The 20,351-nt window shown below is 54.3% G+C and overlaps 1 protein-coding gene across 2 annotated transcripts; it reads left to right on the forward strand.

Moving 5' to 3' along the window:
• The first annotated feature begins 14,004 nt into the window (after positions 1 to 14,004).
• Positions 14,005 to 17,697, forward strand: ARHGDIA (Rho GDP dissociation inhibitor alpha). 2 transcript variants are annotated; one of them, XM_030828308.1, is made up of 7 exons: positions 14,005 to 14,112; positions 15,449 to 15,665; positions 15,781 to 15,864; positions 16,016 to 16,092; positions 16,186 to 16,249; positions 16,347 to 16,369; positions 16,448 to 17,697. In XM_030828308.1, exons 2-7 carry the CDS (start codon positions 15,476 to 15,478, stop codon positions 16,544 to 16,546), a joined length of 537 nt encoding a protein of 178 aa, XP_030684168.1. In that variant the 5' UTR covers positions 14,005 to 14,112; positions 15,449 to 15,475; the 3' UTR covers positions 16,547 to 17,697. The 2 variants fall into 2 exon arrangements, with proteins under 2 accessions (XP_030684168.1, XP_012359370.2); XM_012503916.2 differs by having other exon boundaries at positions 16,347 to 17,697.
• Positions 17,698 to 20,351: the final 2,654 nt, after the last annotated feature.

The raw sequence follows: 20,351 nt of genomic DNA on the forward strand, positions 1-20,351 counted from the left end.
TTCGTCTCTAAGAAAGAGCAGTCCCTTCAGTTTTCTTTTTTTTTTTTTTTTTTTTTTGAGACAGGGTCTTGCTCTGTCACTCACGCCGCAGTGCAGTGGCTCGATCATGGCTCACTGCAGCCTCGACCTCCTTGGGCTCAAGTGATCTCCCATCTCAGCTTCCTGAGTAACTAGAATTACAGGTGCTCACCACCATGCCCAGCTAACTTTTTGTATTTTTTGTAGAGATGGGGTTTCCCCATGTTGCTCAGGCTGGTCTCAAATTTTCGAGCTCAAGTGATCCACCCGCCTTGGCCTCCCAAAGTGCTGGGATTGCAGGCATGAGCCACTGCACTTGACCTACGATTTCTTTTTTTATACGTGTATATCAGTATGAACGCGAGGGCTGTTTGTTTGATTCTATGAGTCATAATCTGATACTGTTTCCACGCTTTGGCCTTTGGCCATTGGGAGCTCCTGGAGATTGTCTCCTGTGCCCCATCCTTATTTAGGCACTTCTTTATTTTGGGATGTCTTCAGTTTTCCTTGTCCCAGCTCTGCACCCAGCTGCTTCTCCAGGGAGCCCTCCCTCACTGGAGACTGGGATTTAGCAACCAAGACCTGGGCACTGGCTGTGTTTGTTGCTTCTGGGCCCTCCTCGGACGACAGAGGTGGGAAGTGGATCTGCGACACGTGCTTGTGCATTTACCCCCCCGTTGGTTTCTGTAGCTGTCTAGTTCCTGTCTCACCTGCCCCTTTCCTTATGTGTAGTTTCTTCCTGTGACAGGGAGAAACCTGGCTCTCAGATTGACACGACATTCGCTTAGGCCATGTCAGTGCTGTAGGTGAACTGCTCAACCTGTGCCCCCAGGAGGCGCAGTCACTATGGAGGCACCTTACTTCCTTAATCGTGTACTGTTGTTTTTGTGTTTGACCTGTAGCATCTAAGTACTGGTTTCAAATGTTGCCTAGATGAGTTCTTTTCTTTCTTTCCACCTCATCCTGCAAATTATGTGATTTGCATAATTTGTACATAGTTAGGTTCATTTGTTAGTCTGTATTCCTTTTGGCTTCCCCCATATCCTCGTTGACTTTTTCTTTCTTTTGTAACTTACATATGTTACTATGAAATTTATATGAGGGTATATAATTTTCATAAATGTTTATGGTTTACATGTATTAGCTGTTATTATTAAGAAGTCACCCTGGGATTGACTGGCCAACCATTTGGTGGAAGATAGCAATAAATAATACATCATGAAAGACTTTAATGTAAAAATAAAGCCATGAAAGTACCAGGAAATAAATCTTTTCATTTGAATTACATCAGCTTGTCTGTGATCATGTAGCCTAAGGTAGGCCAGAGTTAATTTTTGTGTTATCTATACACGTTATTGAAGCGAATTATAAAATGTTTTAGCATGCTAATTACTTGTAAATTAACATCTACATATAAAAATGTGAGCGTATATTCTATTTAGTATATAAATCCTTCATAAACAAGTAATTCAAGTTAGTATTAATGATATCTTAAGACTTAACATTCCTTTTTTAGTTTGTGTTGAATAAATCAACATCTAAGAGTTCATGACGATGCTTAAGGAAAGAAGCCTCATGTTTACCTTTGGAAGTTGTAAGGCACTGACTCATAAAAATTGGCAAATAAAAGGAAAGAATCAGGCATTTAATGTCTTTTCTGTATGAACTATTTAATTTTCGGGCAACAATTGGTGACAAGGGGTCCTTTTTAAAAAAAAAAAAAAAGAAAGAATTCCAGCTAAGAAATACAGGCCAGGCACAGTGGCTCAAGCCTGTAATCCCAGCACTTTGGGAGGCCGAGGCGGGCGGATCACGAGGTCAGGAGATCGAGACCATCCTGGCTAACACGGTGAAACCCCGTCTCTACTAAAAACACAAAAAATTAGTCGGGTGTGTTGGCGGGCGCCTGTAGTCCCAGCTACTCGGGAGGCTAAGGCAGGAGAATGGCATGAACCCGGGAGGCGGAGCTTGCAGTGAGCCGAGATCACGCCACTGCACTCTAGCCTGGGGGACAGAGCAAGACTCCGTTTCAAAAAAAAGAAAATACAGAAATAATTAGAAAATCAGGCCAGGCACAGTGGCTCATGCCTGTAATCACACTCCAGCACTTTGGGAGGCCGAGGCATGAGAACCACTTGAACTCAGGAGGCGGAGGTTGCAGTGAGCCGAGAGCGCACCACTGCACTCCAGCCTGGGCAAAAGAGCAAGACTCTCTCAAAAAAAACAAAAACAAAAAGACCCAAAATGAGAAAATCACCATTTTGAAGTGTCCAGTAAAATGATGCATATGAGAAACAGTGAAAATTGAAGATGACAGTTGAGGAGGCCACTGATAATGGGTGGACCAGCCCAGCTTCCCAGAACCAACCATAACTCACTACAGGTAGGACCAGAAGACAAGTCCAGTGAGATGAAGCAGCAGGAGGCCCCCAGCACCGCCTCTAAAACTCGAACTGGGCTCATCCTGCCTAAGAAGCGCAGAGGATGGGAGAGGGTTCACAGGACACCTGGAGGGTTCAGCCCAGCAAATCCAGAACACAGGACATTGTCAGCAAAACACCCTGGCTCCTGGACACCTGGGTGGCACCAAGTGCAGAACAGGAAATAGAGGCAGTGGGCAACCCAGTGCACAGTGTGGCCTCTGTCCAGATCCTGATGTGGGGACACAATTGCAAGAAGAGACTTGGGGAAAATTGAGCAGAGACTATTAGATGTCAGAAAGCATTGTCAGTTTTGGCGGGTGTGTTTATGGTATTGTTAGGTAAAAAAGAGTCCCTATCTTTGCAGGACAGTAAGGACTTTTTAAAACTTCTGTAGGCAGGGTGCGGTGGCTCACGCCAGTAATCCTAGCACTTTAGGGGGCCAAGGTGGGCGGATCACGAGGTCAGGAGATTGAGATCATCCTGGCTAACACAGTGAAACCCCGTCTCTACTAAAAATACAAAAAATCAGCCAGGCGTGGTGGTGGGCGCCTGTAGTCCCAGCTACTTGGGAGGCTGAGGCAGGAGAATGGTGTAAACCGAGGAGGCGGAGCTTGCAGTGAGCTGAGATCGCGCCACTGCACTCCAGCCTGGGCGACAGAGCGAGACTCCGTCTCAAAAAAACAAAACTTCTGTAAGTCACCAACCTGGGCAACATGGCAAAACCCAGCTCTACCAAAAAAAAAAATACAAAAAGTACCCAGACTCATTGTTGTAACATAAAAAGAAAACTAACTGGGCATGGTAGTGCCACCTGCAGTCCCAACTCCTCGGGAGGATGAGGTGGGAGGATCCCTTGAGCTCCGGAGGTGGAGGCTGCAGTGAGCCAAGATTGTGCCACTGTACTGCCTGGGTGACAGAGCAAGACTCTCAAACAAAAACTTCTGTAAATCAGACAATCTCACAAATTCAAGACAACCTTGGGAAACATTTACCACCAAGAACATGAATAGGCAGTTTACAGCCATGGAAAACGCTGGAAGCTGGACGAAGTGGTACATGCCTATAGTCCCAGCTACTTGGGAGGCTGAGGAAGGAGGATCACTTGAGCCCAGGAATTTGAATCCAGCCTGAACAACATAGATCCTATCTTAAAAAGTTGTTTCGTCTGGGTGTGGTGGCTCACACCTGTAATCCCAGCAATTTGGGAGGCCGAGGTGGGCGGATCACAAGGTCAAGAGATCAAAACCATCCTGGCCTAAATGGTGAAACCCCGTCTCTACTAAAAATACAAAAATTAGCTGGGCATGGTGGCGTGCGCCTGTAGTCCCAAGCTCCTCAGGAGGCTGAGGCAGGAGAGAATCACTTGAACCCGGGAGGCGGAGGTTGCAGTGAGCCGAGATCGCACTATTAGCACTCCAGTCTGGGCAACAGAGCCAGACTCTGTCTCAAAAAAAAAAAAAAAAGTTGTTTCTGACTGGGTACGGCGGCTCACATCTGTAATCCCAGCACTTTGGTAGGCCGAGGCAGGTGGATTACAACGTCAGGAGTTCGAGACTAGCCTGGCCAACACAGTGAAACCCCACCTCTACTTAAAAATACAAAAACTAGCTGGGCATGGTGGTGCGTGCCTGTAGTCCCAGCTACTCGGGAGGCTGAGGCAGGAAAATTGCTTCAACCTGGGAGGCGGAGGTTGTGGTGAGCCGAGATCGCACCATTGAACCCCAGCCTGGGGAACAGAGCGGGACTCCATCTCAAAAAATAAAAATAAAAAAGGTTTTTAAATAACAAAATTATTTTAAAAGTTCATCCTTTTAGTAATGCAAGAAAGCCAGTTAAAGTAATGTGATGCCATCATTTTGGGACATAGCACTGGCAACGACATATATGTCTGTGTGTTTTTGTCTTTTTTTTTTTTTTTTGAGAGACAGGGTCTCTCTGCTGCCCAGGCTAGAGCGCAGTGGTGCCATCTCAACTCACTGCAGCATCTGCCTCCCAGGTTCAAGCAATAATTCTGCCTTAAGCCTCCCTAGTACCTGGGATTACAGGCACCTACCACCACGCCCAGCTAATTTAGTATTTTTAGTAGAGATGGGATTTTTACCATGTTTGCCAGGCTGGTCTTGAACTCCTGACCTCAGGTGATCCATCTGCCTCAGCCTCCCAAAGTGCTGGGATTACAGGTGTGAGCCACTGTGCTTGGCATTTTTTTTTTTTTTTTTTTTTTTTTGAGACAGAGTTCTGCTCTTGCCACCCAGGTTGGGGTGCAATGGTGTGATCTCGACTCACTGCAACTTCTGCCTCCCGGTTTCAAGCAATTCTCCTGCCTCAGCCTCCTGAGTAGCTAGGATTACAGGCATGCGCCACCACGCCTGGCTAGTTATATATTTTTTAGTGGAGACCACGTTTCACTATGTTGGCCAGGCTAGTCTTTTTTTTTTTTTTTTTTTTTGAGACGGAGTCTCGCTCTGTTGCCCAGGCTGGAGTGCAGTGGCGTAATCTCGGCTCACTGCAAGCTCCGCCTCCCGGGTTCACGCCATTCTCCTGCCTCAGCCTCTCTGAGTAGCTGGGACTACAGGCGCCCGCCACCATGCCCGGATAATTTTTTTTGTATTTTTAGTAGAGACAGGGTTTCACTGTGGTCTCGATCTCCTGACCTCGTGATCCGCCCGCCTCGGCCTCCCAAAGTGCTGGGATTACAAGTGTGAGCCACTGTGCCCAGCAACAGGGTCTCCTTTTGTCACCCAGGCTGGAGTGCAGTGGCATGATCACAGCTCACTGCAGCCTTGACCTCCCAGGCTCAGGTGATCCTCTCACCTCAGCCTCCAGAGTAGCTGGGACTACAGGTGTGCGCCACCATGCCCAGCTAATTTTTATATTTGTTTTTGTAGAGATAGGGTTTTGCCACATTACCCAGGCTGGTCTCTAACTCCTGGGCTCAAGCAATCCTCCCACAGCCTCCCAAAGTGCTGGGATTACAGGTGTGAGCCACCATGCCCAGGCTCAAAACAGTTTTGAAGAAGAATAAAGGAGGATTTATACCAGCTGATTTCAAATTTTCCTACAAAGCTACAGTAATCGCCAGGCACAGTGGCTCACGCCTGTAATAGCAGCACTTTGGGAGGCCAAGGCGGGTGGATCACGAGGTCAGGAGATTGAGACCATCCTGGCTAATGTGAAACCTCGTCTCTACTAAAAATAGAAAAAATTAGCCAGGTGTGGTGGCGGGTGCCTGTAGTCCCAGCGACTCGGGAGGCTGAGGCAGGAGAATGGCGTAAACCTGGGAGGCGGAGCTTGCAGTGAGCCGAGATGGTGCAACTGCACTCCAATCTGGGCGACAGAGCCAGACACTGTCTCAAAAAAAAAAAAATTAGCTGGGCATGGTGGCGGGCGCCTGTAGTCCCAGCTACTCAGGAGGCTGAGGCAGGAGAACGGCGTGAACCCCAGAGGTGGAGCTTGCAGTGAGCGGAGACCGTGCCACTGCACTCCAGCCTGGGCGACAGAGCAAGACTCCGTCTCAAAAAAAAAAAAAAGCTACAGTAATCAAAAGACTGTGGTATTAAGCAAGGACAGGAGTATCAATGGAGAGAATTAAGAGCAGCAATAAACCCTTTGATTTACATGAATAAATTTTTTTTTTTTTTTTTTGAGATGGAATTTTGCTCTTGTTGCCCAGGCTGGAGTACAATGGCACGATCTTGCCTCACTGCAACCTCTCCCTCACGGGTTCACACCATTCTCCTCCGTCAGCCTCATGAGTAACTGGGACTACAGGCATGTGCCACCACGCCCGGCTAATTTTTGTATTTTTAGTAGAGACGGGGTTCCACCATGTTGGTCAGGCTGGTCTCAAACTCCTGACCTCAGGTGTTCTGCCTGCCTTGGCCTCCCAAAGTGCTGGGAATACAGGCGTAAGCCACTGCACCCAGCCTATGGTGAATAAATTTTCAGCAAAGGTGGTGAGACATTGCATTGGGGGAAATGACAGTTTCTCAACAAGGGGTGCCAGGACAGGTGGATGTTCCTACACACAGAAAAGATGTTCACTCCATATGAAAAGTTAACCCAAATAGGGACTGTATATCTAAATGTCAACAAACATAAAATATAGCGGAAGAGCACAGAAAAAATATGAGAGAAAATCCTTACAATATCCAGTTGGGCTAAGAGTTTGTTTTTGAGACAGGGTCTCTATCACCCAGGCTGGAGTGCAGTGGTACAATCATAGCTGACTGCAGCCTCGACATCGCGGGCTCAAGTGATCTGCCTACCTCAGCTCAGGAGTTCTTAGGATAGCAAAGGCGTGCCCCATGTGGAAAAAACTACTTCACTAGAATAAAAGGTTTTGCCCTTAAGAAGACATCATTAAGAAAATGAAAGACAAACCACATAAAATGTCTGCAAATCACCTATCTTTTTGGAGACAGAATTTTGCTCTTGTTGCCCAGGCTGGAGTGCAATGGGGCAATCTCAGCTCACTGCAGCCTCTGCCTTCTGGGATCAAGCAATTCTCCTGCTTCAGCCTCCCAAATAGCTGGGAATACAGGTGTGTACCACCACACCCGGCTAATTTTTGTATTTTTGGTAGAGACAGTTTTTTTGCTATGTTGGCCAGGCTGGTCTCGAACTCCTGGCCTCAGGTGATCCGCCCGCCTCGGCCTCCCAAAGTGATGGGATTACAGGCGTGAGCCACTGCGCCCGGCCTCATATATCTGACAAAGGACTGTATACAGGATATGTAAGTACTCATAACTCAATCAGACAGCCCAATTAAAAATGAGCAAAAGATTTAAATAGGTTTCTGCCCAGGAAGACTCATTGGTGAAGTGCAGGTGTGACCCACAGTGTGACACAACACTGCTTCACATTTGTACAGCTGGGATCAAGCACAGCAGGTGTTGCCGAGCCTGTGGCTACCTGGAGCAGCCCAGCGTTGCTAGGGGGTGCAAAGTGGCACACCTACATTGGAAAACATTTGGGGACTTCCACTCAGGAATCTACCCAAGAGAAATGAAAGCACATATTCATGAAAAGGCTTAATGCAACATTTATAATGGTTTATAATGTTCGTAAATGTTTATGGCAGTATTATTCATAATGGACAAAAAAGAAACCAAATGTTTGCCAACTGGAATGGTTACAAACAAAATGTATACCCACACAATGGAATATTTTATTTTATTTTATTTATTTTATTTTTGTTATGTTGTTTGTTATGTTATTGTATGTTATGGTGTTATGTTTTATGTTATGTTGTTTGTTATGTTATGTTATGTTATGTTTATTTTGACGGAGTCTCGCTCTGTCGCCCAGGCTGGAGTGCAGTGGCAGGATCTCTGCTCACTGCAAGCTCCGCCTCCCGGGTTCAGGCCATTCTCCTGCCTCACTCTCCGGAGTACCTGGGACTACAGGCACCTGCAACCACGCCCGGCTAATTTTTTGTATTTTTAGTAGAGATGGGGTTTCACCGTGTTAGCCAGGACGATCTCGATCTCCTGACCTCGTGATCCACCCGCCTAGGCCTCCCAAAGTGCTGGGATTACAGGCGTGAGCCACCGCGCCTGGCCACGATCGAATCTTAAAAGGATAAAATACTCTCTAAAACATGAGTGAGCCTCAAAAATATTACATAGTGTAATCGTCATTTATGTTAAATGTCCATCAAAGGCAAGTTTATAGATACTGAAAGCAGGTCTGTGATTGCCTAGGACAGGGTGTAGGGTGTGGGTGGTGAGAGCAGGCATCAACTGAAAATAGCTCAAAAGAATTTTGGGGCTGGGCAGAGTGGCTCATGCCGGTAATCCCAGCATTTTGATAGGCTCAAGTGGGTAGATCACTTGAGCCCAGGAGTTCGAGACAAGCCTGAGCAACATGGTGAAACCATGTCTCTACAAAAAATACAAAACATTAGCTGGGTGTGGTGGAGCACACCTGTAGTCCCAGCTGCTTGCGAGGCTGAAGCAGGGGGATCACTTGATCCTACAAGTTTGGGGCTGCAGTGAGCTACAATTGTGTCACTGCACCTCAACCTGGGCAACGAAAACAAAAGAAAAACGAAAGGACCCACCATGCTATACATTCACAGGGCTCTGGCTCCTGTGGGTCTGACCGCCACACCCCAGCAGGATGGGGAAACAGGAGTATGTTCCACACTGGGGTGCAGTGTCCCCAGCCAGGCCCGGGTGTGGGAGACTCCAGGGAAGCACCTCTGTCCTTCAGAACACTGCAGGGGGTAAAAGGAGGCCGGTGAGGGTAGAAGAGTGTATCCTCCCAAAATTTGTATGTTGAAATCCTAATGCCACGGTGATGTTACCAGGAAGTGGGGGTTTTGGGGGTAATGAGACCATCACATACCAAAGGACGCCGTCCTCACCAGGCACCCAATCTGCTGGCACCTTCTTCTGGGACTTCCCAGCCTCCAGAGCGATGAGAAATTTCTGTATGAGAAATTTCTGTTGTTTATACGCCAGCCAGTGTATGGTGTTCTTGATAGCAGCCCAGCTGGACTAAGACCAGTTCTATTGATGAAGAGAGACTCTAACTTAATGCAGTGTATGCAACATCATTTGATTCTCGCTCTGTCACCTAGGCTGGAGTGCAGTGGTGCGATCTTGGCTCACTGCAAGCTCCACCTCCCGGGTTCAAGTGATTCTCCTGCCTCAGCCTCCTGAGTAGCTGAGACTACAGGCACCCACTACCATGCCCGGCTAATTGCTTTATATCTTTTTTTTTTTTTTTTGAGACGGAGTCTTGCTCTGTCGCCCAGGCTGGAGTGCAGTGGCGCAATCTCAGCTCACTGCAAGCTCCGCCTCCCGGGTTCACACCATTCTCCTGGCTCAGCCTCTCCGAGTAGCTGGGACTACAGGCGCCCACCACTACGCCCGGCTGATTTTTTTTGTATTTTTAGTAGAGCCGGGGTTTCACCATGGTCTCGATCTCCTGACCTTGTGATCCGCCCGCCTCGGCGTCCCAAAGTGCTGGGATTAGAAGCGTGAGCCACTGCGCCCAGCTTGTTTTGTATCTTTAGTAGAGACAGGGTTTCACTGTTAGTCAGGATTGTCTCGATCTCCTGACCTTGTGATCCACCTGTCTTGGCCTCCCAAAGTGCTGGGATTACAGGCCTGAGCCACCGAACTCGGCCTTGATTCTATATTTTTTTTTTTTAAAGAATTCACAATACAATCAAGGAAAACATACCCGTGGAAGCTGGTGGCAGTGCTGCTTTGGCCTTTGTGGCGTTTGGAGACTCCAGTGCGTGTGCCGTGGTCTTGCCCCTCCCACTGCACCAATGTGGGTCTGTGCGATCCACAGGGCAGGCCAGGTGATACAGACACTGTGGCTCCCTCCTGGGTGTCTGCTCTCCCTCTGCCCGAGGCCTCCCTTGGGGGAAGCCAGCTGCCTTGTTCTGAGTAGCACTAGGGAGAGGCTGGGGGCTGTGGGTGGCAGGGAGCTAAATCCTCCCGCCAACAGCTTCCCAAGGACCTGAGGCCTCCTGCCACAGCCCTGTGCACAGGATCTGAAGCCTTCCAGACACCACAGCCTGGTGCCAGTGTGGCCTCATGAGAGTGGGAGCCAGAACCGCCCAGCTGAGTTGCTCTCTGATTCTTGGACACTGTGTAAATGATAAATGTTGATTGTGTGAAGCTGCTAAATTTCAGAGTACTTTTTTTTTTTTTTGAGACAGAGTCTCACTCAGTTGCCCAGGCTGGAGTGCAGTGGCGTGATCTCAGCTCACTGCAACCTCTGCCTCCCGGGTTCAAGCAATTCTCCTGCCTCAGCCTTCTGAGTAGCTGGGATTACAGGCTCACGCCACCATTCCTGGCTAATTTTTGCATTTTTAGTAGAGATGGGTTTTCACCATGTTGGTCAGGCTGGTCTTGAACTCCTGACCTCATGATCCGCCCACCTCGGCCTCCCAAAGTGCTGGGATTACAGATGTGAACCACCACGCCTGGCCCAGGGTACATCTTTTGGAGTAATAAATTACAAGTAACACGTGTTTGGAATTTTCTGACAGTTTTGTTTTTTTGAGACAGAGTTTCGCTCTTGTTGCCCAGGCTGGAGTGCAATGGCGTGATCTTGGGTCACCGCAACCTTCATCCCCTGGATTCAAGCGGTTCTCCTGCCTCAGCCTCCCGAATAGCTGGGATTACAGGCATGCGCCACCACGCCCAGCTAATTGTGTATTTTTTTAGTAGAGATGAGATTTCTCCATGTTGGTCAGGCTCATCTCGAACTCCCAACCTCAAGTGATCCACCCACCTTGGCCTCCAAAAGTGCTGGGATTACAGGTGTGAGCCACCACACCCGGCCAACCGTTTTTTTTTTTTTTTTTTTTTTTTTTTGAGATGGAGAGTTTCGCTCTTGTTGCCCAGGCTTGAGTGCAATGGCACTATCTCAGCTCACCACAACCTCCACCTCCTGGGATCAAGCGATTCTCCTGCCTCAGCCTCCCGAGTAGCTGGGATTACAGGCATGTGACACCACACCCAGCTAATTTTGTATTTTTTAGTAGAGAAAGGGTTTCTCCACTTTGGTCAGGCTGATCTTGAACTCCCGACCTCAGGTGATCCGCCTGCCTCAGCCTCCCAAAGTACTGGGATTACAGGCATAAACCACCACGCCCAGCCAACAGTTTTTTTTGTTGTTTTTTGAGACGGAGTTTCACTCCTGTCGCCCAGGCTGGAGTGCAATGGCATGATCTCAGCTGATTGCAACCTCCACCTCCCAGGTTCAAGCAATTCTCCTGCCTCAGCCTCCTGAGTTTTAGTAGCTGGGATTACAGGCCCCCGCCACCATGCCCAGCTAATTTTTTTTTGTATTTTTAGTAGAGACAGGGTTTCACCACATTGGCCAGGCTGGTCTCCAACTCCTGACCTCAGATGATCCACCTGCCTTGGACTCTCAAAATGCTGAGACTACAGGCATGAGCCACCGTGGCCCGCCAACTTTTTTTTTTTTTTTTTTTTTTTTTTGAGACGGAGCTCCCTCTGTTGCCCAGGCTGGAGTGCAGTGGCGTGATCTCAGCTCGATGCAAGCTCCACCTCCCAGGTCCACACCATTTTCCTGCCTCAGCCTCCTGAGTAGCTGTGACTACAGGCACTCACCACCACGCCCAGCTAATTTTTTGTATTTTTAGTAGAGACAGGGTTTCACCGTGTTAGCCAGGATGGTCTCGATCTCCTGACCTCGTGATCAGCCTGCCTCGGCCTCCCAAAGTGCTGGGATTACAGGCGTGAGCCACCGCGCCTGGCCCAACAGTTTTTTTTTTTAAAAGCACTTGGGTTATTGGAAAGTTGGGCAACATGATCACCTGCACAACGGGCTCTGAGTCTTTAACGGTGAAGCATTTCACACCTGATTAGGAAACGCTGTGCTGATGACATGGCACTGACAGTGTGACTCAGTTACAGAAACTCACAAAGATCCCTCCAACATTGAGAAACCTTCAAAAGACACCAAGCTCGGTATTTTGCATAGTTCTATCCCCAAAAATGCTCTCCTGTGTTCATTTCTGTGTCTGAAGAAAGCAGCTGTGTGTGTGTGTGCGCGTGTGGTCTCCACTTCTCTTGGTCAGCCTGGGTTCCCGGCCAGAAGCCTGGCAGTATGGGCCAAACAGACAGGGCCCTGTCTGCATGGAGCTCAGGAGTGATTAAAAGAGGCTGGGTCGCCAGACATGGTGGCTCACACCTGTAATCCTAGCACTTTGGGAGGCTGAGGCAGGAGGATCACTTGAGCTCAGGGGTTCAAGACCAGCCTGGGCAACATAGTGAGACCCCGTCTGTACAAGAAACAAAAAATTAGCTGGACATGGTGCTGCACACCTGTAGTCCCAGCTACTCGGGAAGCTGAAGTGGGAGGATTGCTGCAGCCCAGGAGATCGAGGCAGCAGTAAGCTGAGATTGCACCACTGCACTCCAGCCTGGGCAACAGAGCAAGACCCTGTCTTAAAAAAAAAAAAAAAAAAGGTTGGGCACCCCGGTGGCTCATGCCTGTAATCCCAGCGCTTTGGGAGGCTGAGGTGGGTGCATCACCTGGGGTCAGGAATTCGAGACCAGCTTGGCCAGCGTGGTGAAACCCTGTCTCTACTAAAAATACAAAAATTAGCTGGGCATGTTGGCTCACACCTGTAATCCTAACTACTCGGGAGGCTGAGGCAGGAGAATCGCTGGAACCTGAGAGGTGGAGGTTGCAATGAGCCGAAATTGTGCCATTGTACTCAAGACTGGGCGACACTGAGACTACGTCTCAAAAATAAATTCGGCCGGGCGCGGTGGCTCACGTTTGTAATCCCAGCACTTTGGGAGGCCGAGGCGGGCGGATCACGAGGTCAGGAGATCGAGACCACGGTGAAACCCCGTCTCTACTAAAAATACAAAAAAAATTAGCCGGGCGTGGTGGCGGGCGCCTGTAGTCCCAGCTACACGGAGAGGCTGAGGCAGGAGAATGGCGTGAACCCGGGAGGCGGAGCTTGCAGTGAGCCGAGATTGCGCCACTGCACTCCAGCCTGGGCGACAGAGCGAGACTCCGTCTCAAAAAAAAAAAAAAATAAAAAATAAATAAATAAATAAATAAATAAATGAAAGAGGCGTCCACGTTAACGAGTCCACAGTCCTAACAAGTGCTGCAGGCTGGACGTGGGGCAGCGTCCCACCCAGTGCCTGGTGCAGGGCATTTAGGGGCTTGGCCTCCAGGAGAGGCGAGCCCAGGGCTGGGTGCGAACACTGCAGCTGGGCCAAGCCACTCACGCTATGCGGCCGTTCCTGATGCTTCAACAGGGTCCTTGTGGGCGAATGTGTGAAATCTCGGAACGAGTGGAGCGGGGAACAGGGCGTCAGCGGTGAAGCCCAGGCTGAGGCAGCCCCTCATCTGCTCACGGTGCCAGGAGCTCCCTGCCTCCTGGTCCTGAGGAGCCGCGGGATTCCTCAGGGACACAAGGGTCTCTGCAGTGGTGCCTGCGCCAGGCAGCCACGCGTGCTGCGCACGAATTCTGTCTCAGCCTGGAGGAAAAAAAACCCCGCTGCGCCCTCGCCCACCACGAGCTTTCCGCGGGGCGTGGGCGTGCAAGGGGCTCCTCCTCGCCCCACAGCCCTGTCCTTCCACGGGGGACACCAAGGCCCTGGAGCGGCCCGCGCGCCGACGCTCTCGCCCGTGTTTAACGAGAACTTAATCCCCGTGCCCGTTACCTCCCCTAAGTCCCGCGACTAGGTGACAAGGCCCCGAAGCAAGAGTCGCAGTCGGACCCACTGGGCCGGGGAGGACAGCGCACTGCACCTGCGCGGGCTTCCACAGCCTACGCGGCCGCCGCAGGCCTCGAGTGGGCGCGGGTTGGACAGCGGCGAGAGGCGGGGCCGGACCTCGCCTCCCGGGTGCGAGCGCTCTGGGCTCGCGTAGGGAAGTGTCCTGGCTTACAGAGGTGACCACTGACAGGGCTTGGGGTGGAAGGTGACGAAGCCAGAAACCATGCGGAACGCGCCCACGAGGCCCAGCCGCAAGATGGCGACGGCGTGCCCCCGGCCACCCGCGCCCCGCGCATGCGCCCTGGCCTTCCCCGCCCGAGTGAGCGGAAGTCTTGTGACCCCGGAAGTGACAGGCAGGGCGGGCGGGCGCGGCGGCCGACGACGTTCGTCATTTAGTGCGGGAGGGAGCCTGAACCGCGCGGCCGAACCCTCCGGTGAGTGGCCGTGGCGGGGCGGAGACGGCGGGTCGGGGCGGGGACCGGCGGCGCCGGCGGGAGCGGGGGGCGCCGGGGTGGGGGCTTCCGCCTTTGTTCGCGCCCCGCCCTGAGCCCGCGACGGGGTCTCGGCGGGCGGGGGCGCGGTGACAGCGGGCCAGGGCGGTGCGGGCTAGGGCGGGGCCGGGGCGGGACCGGGCGGCGGCGGCCCCGGCCCCACGTGCGGGGCCCGGGCCGGAGGGGCGACGGGGGCCAGGGGAGTGCCGGCCCCTCCCGAGCGGCGCGTAGCTTCTTTCATGGCCGCCGAGGCGCGTGGGGCCCGGGCCAGACCTGAGGGCCCCTCCCTGGGGACGCAGGGGGCGCCGGGCAGGCAGCCGCGGTGCATCGCGTTCTGGGACGACGCGGGGTTTGGGGCGCGGCCTCCCCGAACGCCCGGGCCACGCCCGGCGCGGATTGCGGGCCCTGCGGAAGTGCGGGCCGCGCCCTAGGATCCCGGCGCCTGCGGCTATCCTCTTGCGGCGCAGAGGCCCCAGCGCCTGGAGGAAGCAGGGCGGCCTGGACCCCGACCTGGGCGTCCCGGGTGTGCTGCTCTCTGACCCACCTCCCACGCTGCCGGGAAGGATCTGAGCCTGACAGACTCGCGCTCGGGTCCCTGCCGGGTCAGTGCTGCCCCGGGCACTCCTGGCCCACGATCTACAAGAGGGCCCGAGAGTACTGAGTGGCTGTGGTAGCTCCCAAGTTGTAGGTCACAGACCCTCACAATTGTAGAGAAACCGGAGATACTAAGGATCCCCGTGTGCCGTTGGCCCCGTGCGGTATTCTGGCTTCCCCTAACATCCGAGCTCCGGGGGTATCCTGTTTGAAGGATGAGGCTGAGCCGACCACACACGTTTACATGTGACTACCACGGCCAGAGGAGCATCCCTACTGAGGGATACCGAGTCCCGTTATCCCGTAGGGCGAGGGCCTGGGCAGCTCAGGAGCAGCAAGACCCTAAGAGAGGGTTCAGTGTGGGCCCAGCCAGTTGATTCTGGGGCCTGCTAACCCCGCCCCACACATAGGAGGGGCTGCTGCCTCCTCCATCGTGGAGGGGGAGGTGTGCCCTCTCTCCCCAGGACCGGCTGCAGTTCCTATTTTGTCTTAGATGTTATGCCTGGGTTGGGGGCACCTCACACTGCCCCAGAGGATGCCCCTGAGGAGGAATCGGGGGGTGGAGAGGAGCGAGGGTGGCCCCCTTGGAGCCCTTTTGGAGCTCTGGCTGCAGCCCACACTCCTGCTCAGAAGTGCGCCTCCGTTGGGGATCCAGGCCCAAGGCCTGTCACCGTCCCGCCCACAGGTGTCCCAGCCCAGGCTAAGCTTGAGCATGGCTGAGCAGGAACCCACAGCCGAGCAGCTGGCCCAGATTGCAGCGGAGAACGAGGAGGATGAGCATTCGGTCAATTACAAGCCCCCGGCCCAGAAGAGCATCCAGGAGATCCAGGAGCTGGACAAGGACGACGAGAGCCTGCGAAAGTACAAGGAGGCCCTACTGGGCCGCGTGGCCGTTTCCGCAGGTGAGTCTGGGCTGCGGGAGCCGGGTGGCCGCCCGTGCACTCCAGCTGTCTTGCCGCTCCCCAGCCCCTACTTCCACTGGTGGGGGTGGGTCCCTCACCTGCTATCACTCCCCAGACCCCAACGTCCCCAACGTCGTCGTGACTGGCCTGACCCTGGTGTGCAGCTCGGCCCCGGGCCCCCTGGAGCTGGACCTGACAGGTGAGTGCCCTGCAGCCGCGGGGGTTCGGGCGGCCCCTGGTGGGGATCTCGGGAAGTGCAGCCACGGGGCTGCGCAGGGCTGGGGGCCCCAAGGGCTGCTGGGTGCCCCAGGGCTGCTGGGCAGTCACTGAGGGAGAGGTCCCCCCAACAGGTGACCTGGAGAGCTTCAAGAAGCAGTCATTTGTGCTGAAGGAGGGTGTGGAGTACCGGATAAAAATCTCTTTCCGGGTAAGCTACAGGCTGCTGTGGCCAGGGAATTGAGGCGGGGCTCGGGCTGGAGTCTGGGCAGACCTTCCCTGATCTTGGTTTCGGGTCCTGCAGGTTAACAGAGAGATAGTGTCCGGCATGAAGTACATACAGCACACGTACAGGAAAGGCGTCAAGAGTGAGTGGGGCCCTAGGCAGGGCAGAGGGGGCCGCTTGGGTGCGTGCTGCCAGGTGGGGAAGCAGGGCCGCTGACCACTCTCTTCCTTGTGCCACAGTTGACAAGACTGACTACATGGTAGGCAGCTATGGGCCCCGGGCCGAGGAGTACGAGTTCCTGACCCCCGTGGAGGAAGCACCCAAGGGTATGCTGGCCCGGGGCAGCTACAGCATCAAGTCCCGCTTCACAGACGATGACAAGACCGACCACCTGTCCTGGGAGTGGAATCTCACCATCAAGAAGGACTGGAAGGACTGAGCCCAGCCAGAGGCGGGCAGGGCAGACTGACGGACGGACGGACGACGGACAGGCGGATGTGTCCCCCTAGCCCCTCCCCTCCCCAAACCAAAGTGCTGACAGGCCCTCCGTGCCCCTCCCACCCTGGGCCGCCTCCCTGGCCTGGCTCAACCGAGTGCCTCCGACCCCCCTCCTCAGCCCACCCCTGCCTACAGGCCCAGCCTCCTCGGTCTTGTGTCTCGTTGCTGCTTCTGCCTGTGCTGTGGGGGGGAGAGGCCGAAGCCAGGCCTCTGCTGCCCTTTCCGTGCCCCCCCAGGTTTTATCTCCCCGTCACACCCAAGGCCTGGCTTCAGAAGGGAGCGGAGCAGCCATTCTCCAGGCCCCGTGGTTGCCCCTGGACGTGTGCGTCTGCTGCTCCGGGGTGGAGCTGGGGTGTGGGATGCAGGGCCTTGTGGGGGCCGGGCCGTCCTCCAGCCCCGCTGCTCCCTGGCCAGCCCCCTTGTCACTGTCAGTCCCGTCTAACCATGATGCCTTAACATGTGGAGTGTGCCGTGGGGCCTCACTAGCCTCGAACTCCCTGTGTCTGCATGAGCATGTGGCCTCCCCGTCCCTTCCCCAGTGGCGAACCCAGGGACATGTAGGGTGTGCTGCTGCTGCTCCCCAGCCCACCAGTGCCTGGCCAGCCTGCCCCCTCCCCTGGACAGGGCTGTGGGGATGGCTCCGGCGGCTTGGGGAAAGCCAAATTGCCAAAACTCAAGTCACCTCAGTACCATCCGGGAGGCTGGGTGTTGTCCTGCCTTTGCCTTTTCTGTCTCAGCGGGCAGTGCCCAGAGCCCACCCCCCTAGAGAGCCCTCAATGGACAGCCTCACGCACCCCACCTGGGCCCAGCCAGGAGCCCCGCCTGGCCATCAGTATTTATTGCCTCCGTCCGTGCTGTCCCTGGGCCGCTGGCCTGCCGCCTGTTCCCCCAGGCTCTCAGTGCCACCACCCCCGGCAGGCCCTCCCTGACCCAGCCAGGAACGAACAAGGGACCAAGTGCACACATTACTGAGAGCCGTCTCCTGTGCCTCCCCCGCCCCATCCCCGGTCTCGTGTTGTGTCTGCTGGGCTCAGGCAGAGGCGCCTGTCCCTGCTTCTTTTCTGACCGGGAAATAAATGCCCCTGAAGGAGCTGGGGGTGTCTGCTGCTTGGCATCTCCAGGGTGTGGCAGGGGAGGGCCTGGCTCCTCTGCTGCCTCACAGGCTTTAGGAGACAAAAGGGAAGATGGGGACCCTGGTGGGGTGGTGGGAGGGGAAGGGCAGGGCCCCCTTGAAGAGCTGTGGCTGCTGGGCTCCTTGCAACTATCTGGGGAGAAAGGAATGTGACTCCCAGCTACACCAGCCCTAGGCAGCAGGTCTAGAACAGTGCAGAAGGCCTTGGCTGGGGTTGCCTGTCCTTGCTGAGGGAATGGAGAGACGGGCCTGGCCTGTGCAGCTCAGATGCTGCCAGAGGGAGAGCTGCTTGATTCCCTGGCCGGGGTCGGAGGTGTCAAGTTGGCCTGTGAGCGTGCCCTCCAATGACTGGATCCCAAGGAAACCCAAGGAGGAATAGGCCCAAGCCAGGGTCAGCCTTGTGGCCCCTGGTGCATGTGGGCGCAGCTGTGGCTGAGGCAGGAAGTAGGTGCCCAGGCAACGGGGGCCACAGAGGTGCCTAGAGCACCAGCCCTTCACAGCCGCAGCTGCGTGCCCTCTGGGATCGGGCAGTGCCAGGAGCCCCACAGCGAAAAGGCTTGGTGTGATGGGATTGGCAGGAGACTGAGAGCATCCTCGCTGCGGTGCGGTGCAAAGGGGCTACTAGGGGAACCACACAGGGCCTCCTGGGGCAGGTGCGCTCAGCCAGGGATCCCAACCCTTGCAGCGTCCAGGAAGCCCAGCTCCTCCGTGTCTGCAGAGACGTGTGGGTGGCACTGCCTCCTCTCTGAGCACCATCTCCAAGAGCCCCCTGGGAACTTCAAACCCATGCCCCTCTACCCTGCAGGGGGAAGAGGCAGATAAGTAACCAAGCACCACTTAGAAGTGTCCACTCAAATTCTTTTTCTGGCCTGATGCCAGTTTCAAAATCTGCCTTCTGTGGTAAGGTGTTGAGAAAAATATTTCACACAGAGGCAGCTGGAGTGGGCAGCTGCTACCCTGGGGCCCTCCTACTGGTCATTGTGACACAGGCCATACCACTCTGGGGTTTATCAGCAAGGTGGGCCCCGCCAGGGGCTTATCGCCAGCTGGGGTGGGCAGGGAGATGCCCTCATGCTTCAGGTCACTAACCACACACCTGTGCCAGGGCAGTGTGTGCAGGCACCACTGCCACCTTGCCCCGTCCTTGCCTGGCCTTTGTGGGGGCCACAGAGGCTGAGCCTAGAGCTGACCCTGTGTCAGACACCCCAACAGAATGGCGCCTTCCTGCAGAAGCTGGTTCAGATCCAGATCTGACAGCAGCCATAGACAAAGGCTGGGTCAGCCCCCAGCCCTTGATTCCACAGGGAGCAAAGACCCTACCGAGCCTTTCCCAGAACTGCTGCTGGCCCCAAGCGAGGTGGTCTCGTGTCGCATTGCTGCTTCTGCCTGTGCTGTGGGGGAGAGAGGCGGTAGGGTGGTGAAACCACAGGATGGAGGCTAATCCCACTGGACAGACACCAGCACAGCCAGGGAGGGTGAGCTCCGAGGCAGCAGCCCCTGCCAGGCAGTTTCCTCCACACTCCCAGTTCACTTCTTACATGATCCAGGGGAGTCCCCAAGCCCAGTGCCAGGGTGTTGTCAGCAGTTCGGCTCATTGGGCAAGGGTCTTCTGAGCTTGGGCAGAGCCAAAAGGCTTCGCCTTCTTGCTCCTGGATTTTCCCAGCTTTGCTAGACATGTGAACTCAGACCCAGGTGCCAAGCTGTATGGGCATGCTGCCAGCAGCCAGGACTTTGGGCTGGCCCCTCCCCTGGTGCAGGATAACATGAGGTGGCACCTGCACAGTGGGCATGACGTGTCTCTCGGGTCCCAAGTCTAACCTGATCCTCGTGGCCCCACCTGGGACCTGTTTGTACTGCCTGGCGCTCCAGACAGGCCTCCCCGCCTCCAGCAGCCTGCGTCTGCAGTCTCCTCTCCCAACCTCCGCAGGTCCGTGGCTCCCAGCAGTCCCCTAGCATCTACCTCCTCAGCCACCCCCAGGTGGACACTTCTTCCATTCAGGAGGGTGACAAGTCACAGTGCCAGCCAGTGCTAGGTCAGGGTCTAGGATATGACCAATTAACCATGGGTTACTGTGGTTTCTGAAAACCTTCTCTGTGCCCCGCACTGCCCTGCACCATAATGAGCGCCTGCCACACTCCGCAGGGCCCACGCTCACCACCGCGCTGCTGCTGGATTTCTCACCTCCACTCCAGGCACGGCGGGCTGCTGCTCAGTGGGAACGCAGGAGGAACCTCGGAGCACTGCCCAGGTACCCATGAGCCTGCTGTTACCCCCACCACACCTCTGACTGGACTGCAGGTTGAAAAGGAGCTGTTTTGCTCTGAGAACTCTACTTTTAAGAGTAGTATCTGGCCAGAAGCGGATCACTTCAGCTCAGCAGTTCAAAACCAGCCTGGGCAACACAGGGAGACCCCATCTCTAAAAAAATAAAAATTAGGAGGGCATGGTGGCGCACAACTGTAGTCCCAGCTACTCAGGAGGCTGAGGCAGGAGGATCACCTGAGGCCAGAAGGCAGAGGCTGCAGTGGGCCATGACTGCACCACTCGCTCCAGCCTGGGTGACAGAGTGAGACCCTGTCTCAAAAGAGTAATATTATACACACACTACATTTT

Source organism: Nomascus leucogenys, chromosome 14 (assembly GCF_006542625.1).
Source record: "Nomascus leucogenys isolate Asia chromosome 14, Asia_NLE_v1, whole genome shotgun sequence".
NCBI lineage: Eukaryota > Metazoa > Chordata > Mammalia > Primates > Hylobatidae > Nomascus > Nomascus leucogenys.